At 45.6% G+C, this 9644-nt stretch overlaps 1 protein-coding gene across 1 annotated transcript in view; it reads left to right on the top strand.

Annotated features, from left to right (window-relative positions):
- Positions 1–9138: 9138 nt before the first annotated feature.
- Positions 9139–9644, top strand: part of Ube3d (ubiquitin protein ligase E3D) — a gene marked incomplete at its 5' end in the record, with an annotated part of 155511 nt that continues 155005 nt past the window's right edge. The window contains 1 exon segment of the mRNA XM_013510700.1: positions 9139–9335. Within this exon segment, the coding sequence (XP_013366154.1) occupies positions 9139–9335 (197 nt within the window).

Here is a 9644-nt window from a genome sequence, read left to right as displayed (position 1 = left end):
CGCGCGGCGCCTCAGGAGCGCGCAGAGGCTCCCGGCGCGTGCCCGCGCTGCGGGTTCCCGGGAGCCGGCGGGCTTCCCGCTGAAGCCCACTTTTAATTCCAAGCGCTAGTGAGAAATCTGCACAGTCTTGTTAGGTAGGGCACCAGGAGAAACGTTCGGGGGAAAGACGTCCGTTTCGGCCCGTTGGCAGCAGTTTCAGCGGGTTGCACCAGGCTCCCTCGCTGCTGGCGGCGGCTTCACGTGGAGGAGGTGACGTCGCGGTCCCGAGCCGGGAGCGCGCGCCGCTTTTGCTCCTTCCTGCAGCCGACCGAGCATCGGGTAGCGCCGCTTGCGATTTGGCCTGAGCGCTCAGCGCAAATCCCGGCTTCCTCAAAGGACGGAATAATGTGGCCTGGCTTGCTTCAATTTTAGAATGAGGATGTACTGAATGTAGTACTTTCTGGACTTTTTAATTTTCCCCTCTTCTTTCAGAAATCATGAGTTCCAGCAATTCCAATTCCAGTTCTCGCTGTAGGGTAATCAGCAGCGCAAACTTCACCACTTCCACGCCAACAGCCCCGGGGAAGAGAGGTTTACTGGTCCCTCGGAGCGCTTGTTTGTTTGTTTGTTTGTTTATTTATTGTATATATTTATTGTCTTTCTAAGACAAGGTCTCGCTATGCAGTTCAGGCTGGCCTTGAGCTCACTTTGTAGCCCAGGCTGGTCTGGAACTCAACAATCCTGCCTCAGCCTCCCGAGTGCTGAGGCTACAGGCATGCGCCACCACGCCCGGCTTTGCACTTATTTAAACAAATTAAGAAACCTGACTTTACTGAATGACCGCGCATTTGTCGCTGGTGTTCTTTGACTGTTGGGCTTTACCATCACTCATTTGCCCTGCCCTGCAGTTTGCCATTTCTTGAGTTACATATACTACGTGGATTCAGGCTGTGTGTACGTTCTTGTTTCTGCCTGCTTCCCTTCAGCATAAAGTTTTTAGGATTCCCGTTTTATCTGTATTGTTCTGTCAGAAGTTTATTCCTTTTTCTTGCCGAGTGGTTTTCCACGCTGTGAATATTACACAGTTAATTTATGTGCGTTCCTGTTGGGGATATTCTGCATGTTTCCAGTGTGTGCTCATTAGCATAGTTTATATATATTTTTTATGGACTTACCTTCTTTTTCTTGAGTAAATGCCTATGCGTGAAATTGCCGGGTCATAGGCCAGAGATGGGTGTAACTTAGTGAGAAACTGCCGAGAGGGGCCCTAATTGCTTCTCGTTTGTTCCTTTGCATAGCCAGTCATTTTGGTTAGAACCGTTCTGAGGGGATGGAGTAGTATCTCCTGGTTCTAATTTGCATTTCTCTGGTGACTGGTGATGTTCAGCACATTTTCACTTTTTTTGGGCAATTCATATATGTTGTAAAATTGTAAATTTTTTTTCTAGGGTTTTGTTCTTGTTACTGTTGAATAGGAAGAGTGCTTTGTGCGGTGTACAAACCGGATTTTTTTCATATATATGCCCCATGAATATGCAAATATTTTCTTCTAATCTGTGACTTGAGTTTTCATTTTCTTAAAACAGGTTGTATATCCCTTTAGGAAAGTGTTTGACACTAGAATTGTTTCACATTTTAGAGTTTTTCATATTTTGAAATATTTGCATAGACCTCACTGGCTGAGCATCCCCAACCCCAAAATTTGAAATCCAAAATTACTTCAAAATGAAAAACAGTTTTAGATTTTAGAGCATTTTGAATTTCATATTTTTGAATTAGAAATGCACAATGGGTAGTGTCTTTTGATGAACAGAAAATTTATTTTATTTTATTTTATTTTTCTGGTTCTGGGAATTGAACTCACGACCTTGCGCTTGCCGGGCAGGCACTGTGCTGCTGAGCTGAATCCCCAGCTGCAGAAGTTTTAATTAAGTCCAGCTTGTACCCTTTTTTCTTTGAAAATTAGTGTTTTTTATATCTTAAAAATACTTTGCCTACTTCAGGATTGCGAAGATATTTTGTGTTTCTTTTCTAGAAGTTACCTAGTTTTAGCTTTTACATTTTGATCTGTGATCATGTTAAATTTTGCTTGCAGTGAGGTAGGGGTCAAAGTTTATTTTTTCAATATGAATATCCAGTTTTTCCATCACTCTTAGTAAGATGACCATCATTTCTGTCATTGAAGTAACTCAGTACTGTATTTTCATCAGAGATCAGTTGACTTTACCGTTTGCATAGTATATCTTTTTCTACTATTTTACTTTTAATCTGTGTCTTTATAATTTTTTTAGTAGCATACATCCAGGGATTTTTAAAGTCCATTTTTACAATCTCTGCATTTTAGTTAGGATTTTGAGTACACTTATAGTTAGTGTAAATCGTGGTATGTTTGTGGTTTATACTTATTCCTAATCTTAAATGCTTCTGGATTTCATCAGGAAGTAAATGTGAATGGTAAATTGCATAGATTTTATAGTCCTTTGCTAAGGGTTTTGATTGTGCACAGGTATATTTTGTATAGTAGTTTTTTGTATGTGTGAGTGATATGGAAAAATATAACTGCCAACCTGTTAGATGTCAAATGTGCTACATTTGTGATCTCACAACATTGAGAAGTGAAGTCAGAAACCAAGGGACGAAATTAGGAGAGTTTTTTGGGGAATAAGGAGAAAAACAGCTCCTGAATTTCCAGGAGGGATCCATAGTGAATGGACCCTGAGGTCCTTTGTCAGGATTAATGTATACACCAAATTCACAATATGGGTATAATGAAGATCAAACTATAATCAGCCTATAAGATTACAAGTATAGTTGCTTCCTTAGTATTGATCCAATAGGGAAATGAGTCACATAGCAGTGTATATGGATGATCAAAGGAAGTGTTGGAAGTGGAGCGGGGTGTGGGTCCAGATGTTCTGGTTATCCACCTGGAGGCTGATAGCTAGAGTGGTGCTGATTACAGTATAACCTCAGGTTGTTGTTTGTCCCTTATCTTGCAGGGCTTGCTATTGCTTCTCCTTCCTGAGGCCTGGAACTCTCCAGATTTGCCTCCCGCGGCAATTCTGATGTCTTTATTTTTTGTGTGCTAACTTCCTTGAAGGTCCAGTCCCTCTCTGACTGCATATTAATTTCTGTCTAATTTAGCTATCTGTAACATGGAGATGGTCTTTCCCCCCCCTTCACCTTTATATCTGTGAGTTACATTAGGAAAACTCCGTTCATATTAAGCCATTTTAGCATTCTTAGAAAAATTTTGGCTATCCATTTATTCAGTCCGCAGATGCTTGTGAGTTCCTACTTTAGTGCAGAAATCTCATATTCAAAGTGCTGGAGATGTAGCCATGAGCAATAACAAGGAAAAAAGAAAACCTTGGCTTAGCTTGGTGGCAGAGGGGCAGCGGTGGGCAAAAGACACACATGCCAGAGTGCTGAGGTTTCAGGCATGTGCTGCCACACCCACCCAGATGTGTATTGCCTTTTGTTGTCATGTTTCTTCACTCCATCTTAGAAGTAAAAAATAGAATAATATACAGTGTTGGATAGAAGAGAAGTACGTGGAAAGAAATAGCAAAGGGGAATAGAGGAAAAAATCTTGCAGTCTCTTATTTCAAACGAGAAAGTAACGTTTGGGTAACACACCAAAAGATGTTGAGGCATAGGCTATGATAGCCAGTGGAAGACTCTCCCTCGGGTAGAACAGTTTGGTTTAAAGAGTACGTGGTTCAGAGATTTGTGAGTGGAGCCCGAAAGCACACACAGAAGTCTTATTTTGGTGTGCTGGTTCATGTCCAACAACCTACTCTTCAGGAAAACAAAACCAAAAAATAAGAGACCCTGCTTTGCAATGTGTGCTGATTTCTGCGGTGTAAATATTTTTGTAACAGGGTTAGTGAGACACGAGTTAAGGTTCTTCTGGGTAGTAGGGCCAGAGGCCCCAAACTGGAGTTAGAAGGCCAAAAATGGAGTATGCTGAGTCACGACCCTCCAGGGATCTCACAAAACTGTCTGCCTGGGGTCTTTCGGCCGTTTGAGACCTCCCCAGAGCAGGATCAGGCAGGCCGTTGGCTCAAGAGCGCATGGACCCTGTGTGGACACTGAAATATGTAGTCTCCTATAGGACAGAAATGATATTGCTTATACAACTGCCTGAGCTCCCTTCTGCATTTCATAAAACCCCCAGACAAAGAGCCCTTGGGGTACCCTACTCAGAGCCCCTCCCGGCTGGTGCGAGCTTTAGTTCCTTCCCTTATATCCTTTTCTTTCTTGCCTTTATACCTTTTATTTTTTTATGTTTTGGTTTTTCTCCGGTACCGGGAACCGAACTCACGACCTTGCGCTTGCCAGGCAGGCGCTTTTGCCGCTGAGCTAAATCCCCAGCCCCGCCTTTATACCTTTTAAATAAATTTGCTTGCACTCTACCTCCTCTGTCTGTGGCTTCATTTTTCATCACCATAGGACACAACCTTGGCTTTCCAATAACACTTTCACTGTTCATGTTACGGTTTGTGTCTGGATGTCCCCCCAGGGAGGACAGCCTGCATACAATCAATGTAAGGGGACACAGGGAGGCTTGTCCTCCCTCCCCTCCCTCCCCTTCCCTTTCCCCTGCCTTCCCCCTCCCCCTCCCTCCCTCTCCTCCCTCCTCTCCCCCTCTTCTCTCTTGCCCTCCCTCCCTCTCTCTGTCCCTCTCTCCGTCTCCCTTTCGTTCCCTCCCTCCCTCTCTCCCTGTCTCCCCCTCTCCCCATTTCTCCCTGTCCTCTCCTCTCTCCCTCTCCGTCTCTCTTTCTCTGTCCCTCCCTCTCTCCTTCTTGTCCCACTCCCCATCCCCCTCCCACCTCTCCCTCTCCCTCTCCCTCTCCCCCCCCCCCCCCCTCCCCCCCCCCCTCCCCCCCCTCCCTCTCCCTCTCCCTCCCCTTCTCCCTCTCCCTCTCTCTCTCCCTCTCGCTCTCCCTCTCCCTCCCCTTCTCCCTTTCTCCTGGCTTCAAACGCCTCCTGGCTCAATCAGTATCCTGGATGCTGTGATTACAGGCATGCACCACCATGCCCAGCTCAGGAAGAGACTGTTAAATAACAACTAGGCGACCTCAAACTTGGGAAATACGTTACTACCAGAGTACACTCAGACCTCCTGCACGATTTGCCAGTTTTCCATGTGATTTCTAACAGTGAAAGAATCTCCAGGTCAGATTCATGCATTATCCTTTTAGGGACTGAACACAGGGCCTCTCACTGAACTGCATCCTCAGGACCTGGCTGAGTCACTAAATTGCCTCAGCTGAGATCTTCCTGCTTCGGTCTCCTGAACTGCTGAGATTACAGGCAGCTACTACCGTGCCCAGCTGTGCATTACCTGTCATTGTCGTGCTTCCTCAGTCCTTTTCAGTCTGGGAGAGTTGCTCTTTTTCTTTCACTTTGGTGATCTTAAAACTGTTAAGATTATAGCATGGTTGTTGTGTAGGACATTCCTCCATTTGGGTTTTTGTACTTCCTCAAGAAAGAGTCAGGTTGTGCATTTTTGGCAGGAATAACGCCATGTTTCTGTGTTCTTGTTGTATCCTGCCAGGTGGCTCATGATTTTGTTTCACTGTTAACCATTCCCGGTAACCTTGAACAGGGGGTATCTGTTGGACTGAGTAAGGTGGTATCTGTTGGACTGAGTGAGGTGGTATCTGTTGGACTCCTGTGTTTTAAAATCATGCTTTTTTTGGAATCAAAAAGTATTGGAGAGATATGAGACTGTAACTACTGTGTCCTATTCCTTATCAGATTTTACTTTTCTTCATCTGCATTAGGAAAACCACATAGACCTTGCCTTTTTTTGGGTATTAATCAAATTGAATCTGATGCAGCCAGGGAAGTCTCTTTCTTTGTGTGTTTTTGAGACAGAGTCCATTATGCAGTCAGGCTGGCCTCAAACTCTCAACGATCCTCCTGCCTCAGCCTCCCCAGTGCTGGGATTACAGGCGTGCGCCACCACATCTGGCTGTGGGAAATCTCTTCAGGGTGTCCTTTTTGGACATTCCCCTGTCGTTCTTTGGTTTCCTCACTTTGTTGCATAGCAAGGTGTCCGGGGCTTGTCCCATTCTTTTCCTGTTCCAGCCCTGTTGTGGTCATTTTCCTCAAGGAACCTTGGTGGTTTATTTTGTATAATGTGGCCTCAGAGACCCAGATCTGAGTGCTAAAGTGTGCTCATTACTATTTGGAGTCACTTCCCCCAGAGACAGGCTGTGTGTGTGTGTGTGTGTGAGAGAGAGAGAGAGAGAGAGAGAGAGAGTGAGAGTGTGTGTGTGTGTGTGTGTGTATGTATGTGCATGTGGTGTACATATGATGTTTGTATATTATTACGGCTTGTGTCTGGATGTCCCCCCTAAAACCTCCTGGTCATGGCTGGAGGTTTTTGGAAGTGGCTAGATCTAGGGTGTGTGAATGTGGATTAAGGGTGTGTACTGGATTAGTTTACAGTTGTTTTTTCATAGTTCTGAGTGTGGGTAATGGGAGACCTCACCCTGGGTGTGGGCCGCACCACCCAGAAGGCTTGTAGCCTGGATGGGAGAGGGAGGCTGTGCCCCTGCCTGCTGCCTCTTACCTGCTCTGCTCTGGGCTGTTTCTCGTCTGCCTTGCCCTCTGGGTGCTACATTGCCTTGCAGCCGGCTGATTATGGACTGCACCCTGTACAAAGTGTGACCTAAACAAACCTCTCCTCTCTTGACTTGTGGGTGTTGTGTATTTTATCTCAGCAATGAAGAAGTAACCAAGACACGTGGATGCGCGTGCATACATACAAAGGCATTTACATTTCCTAAGATTACCTCTCTATGTATTGAAAACCAGGACTGCACACACAGATGTTTCTGATTCCAGTCCACTGCCGCAGTGTCCATTTTAGTTTTCTCCCTTTCTCTTTGGAACCGTTTTCTCCCTCGGTGAGATTCCTGGCCTCCCTAACCTCACGATTGTTATTTCCCTCTCAGCCCCCTCTCTAGGTGACTGGTTTCTGCTGGCTTCCTTTCCTGCACCCCCTCCCTTCTCGTTATTGACACTTACCCATCTGCTTGGACCCTGTTTTAAAGTGAATGTTTGTATCTACGAGAAATTCATATGTTAACCCAAAGCCAGTGATGGCGCGCCTTTTAGAGCATTCAGTGATACCTGCTGTGTGTGCCACAGGTTCGCCACACTGCCCTAAGCCCTCAGCGGAATGCTGTTAGGAGGCGGGGCCTTTGGTCGGTCATTAGGTTTAGATGCGGTCCTGAGGATGAAGTTCCCATGGTGAGGCTGATGTCCTTATAAGAGAAAGAGACACTAGAGAGGAAATACGTCTCTGCAGTATCTTTCTTAGGCCATCTCGCAATGGTACAGTGGCTCTCCAAATACTTGAGTTCAGCTTCTACGGTCAAAAATGTTCAGAAAAAAATTGCATCTGTAGTAAACATATATAGACATTTTCCTTATCGGTATCCCCTAAAGAGTAACAACCATTTGCATAGCATTTACTTTGTATTAGGCGCTAAGTACTGTAGAGATGATTTAAAGCTTTCAGGAGGCTGTGCATAGGTCACATGCAAATACTACGATACTTTATGTTGGGGACTTGAGGCGCTGGATTCCCATATGCACTGGAATCTCTGGAGCGTTCTTCCATGGGCTCCAAGGAAGGATTGTACTTTTTTTTGTTTGTTTGTTTTGTTTGTTTTTTTTTTCCCGGTACTGGGAATCGAATTCACGACCTTGCGCTTTCTAGGCAGGCGCTGTGCCTCTGAACTAAATCCTCAGCCCCAGGATTGTACTTGCCAATGGCAGCTGTAGCCAAGAAAGGCTCTGAAAAGCCATGCTGAGCGGCTTTCCTGTCCCCAGCTTGGATACCTTCCTCACATGCGTGGTGGTCCTTCTGGATGCTACTCACGCTGTTTCATTTCTCACTTCTGACTACCTCCTTCCCTGACTGCTGTGCTTCCCTCACCTTTTAGATGCCTACCTTGCGTTGACTGAAGAGTTCGAAGATGTCTTTTCTTAAACAAAATACAGGTTCTTGGTATTCTGCGTTGCCACTACTAGCCAGAAAGCAGCCTTAAGACGAAGGCAAGTTAAGAGGCCTGACAGATTCATGTGTGAGCGCATGGCCTGTCCTCTGTAGGTACCTAGATGACGCTGAAGCAGACGGGCTGCTGTTTGCATGTGAGTGACACAAAGTGGATAGCTTGCCATCTGCATTTAAGAGAGCCACAGGGGCCTGCCCTGTAGATCAGTGCTAGAGCAGCAGGCATTTAGCATGCTGGGGTCCTGGGTTCAATTCCCAGCACCAAAAAAATAAAATAAATAAAAACAAAAGAGGGCCGGGTGTGGCGGCACACGCCTGTAATCCCAGCACTCAGGAGGCTGAGACAGCAGAATCGTTGTGAGTTCGAGACCAGCCTGGGCTACAAAGTGAGCCCAAGGCCAGCCTGAACTGGACAGTGAGACCCTGTCTCAAATAGTATGTGCCACCACCACCTTCGTGTTACTTCGTCATTTCCACGCACGCCTTCATTCCCCGCTATACCCCTGATGCCTGCTGGAGAGGGACTGCATTTTGCTCGCTGTGTCCTACACTGAGTGCAGAGATCTGTACTGCTCATCAGGAATGGCTTAGTGTACCCTTTCACACCTGGTGTTTATACATCGCTGTGTTTTCATTTCTTTCTTAAACATGACCTGAAAGTTTTTCTCCTGTATCTTTTATTTCACTTAGTCCTGGTTTCCTTACCAAAATCCTGTGTAGCAGTTAACAATCCTTTACTGACTTACTGTGATATTAATGCTGGCCTCAGACACAAGAATAGAACTGAGTTGCAGGACTTTCACGATATGACTGTGAAAGGTACTCTCTGACCTGATCTAAATCTACTGTAGATTGCTTTCTTTTTTTGTTTTTGTTTTTCTTCCGGTACCAGGAATTGAACTCACGACCTTGTGCTTGCCAGGCAAGCGCTTTGCCGCAGAGCTAAATCCCCAGCCCTGTGGATTGTTTTCTTTTAGAATCTATTTGTGCTGTTATTCTGGAGTGATGGTTTTACAATCTCTGTGGAAGAGTCTCAGAGATACTTGGCCATTTCTTTCTACTTTTGTCATGCGGTTTTCATCAGAGAACTAATGTGTTTGAGTTTTATTTTTAATTGTCAGAGAGCCAGAAGAAGGAGGAAAGCCCATGGACATTACAGTAAGGCCCTTCTCCCTCCGGCTGGTAACGCCTGAGGGCTGCACGGAGATCTGGCTGCCAGCAGAGGTCAGGCTTGTACCTTCCTCTTGCCGTGGGCTGCAGTACGTCGCCGGGGATGGACTACACCTGCGGCTGCAGGCGCAGGCAGAGTTCAGCACAAGTAAGACCAGTACTTCTGTTCTGCACTTCCTTTTTTGTTACAAATCAAAGGTAATTCTGTCTTTAATTGAGCTTTTCCCAGGTGAAAAGACTGCTCACCAGTGGGCTGGAAGAGCTGGCAGGTTGGCGGGATCCGGGGTCTTTGTGAGCTCTGCTAGTTACGGTTGTGTGCAGCTAGGCTTCATTCTTTCCTTTCAGTGTGTGTGTGTGTGTGTGTTTTTAATAGACTTTATTTTTAGAGCACTTTTAGGTTCACAGCAAAATTGAGCAGAGACTTCTCCTATATCCTCTCTTGTTTCTTTCTTTCTTT

Source organism: Chinchilla lanigera, unplaced genomic scaffold (assembly GCF_000276665.1).
Source record: "Chinchilla lanigera isolate Chin_1 unplaced genomic scaffold, ChiLan1.0 scaffold00010, whole genome shotgun sequence".
Lineage (NCBI taxonomy): Eukaryota > Metazoa > Chordata > Mammalia > Rodentia > Chinchillidae > Chinchilla > Chinchilla lanigera.
Note: the sequence above shows the minus strand (reverse complement) of the source record. Positions and strands in the feature narration are given on the sequence as shown.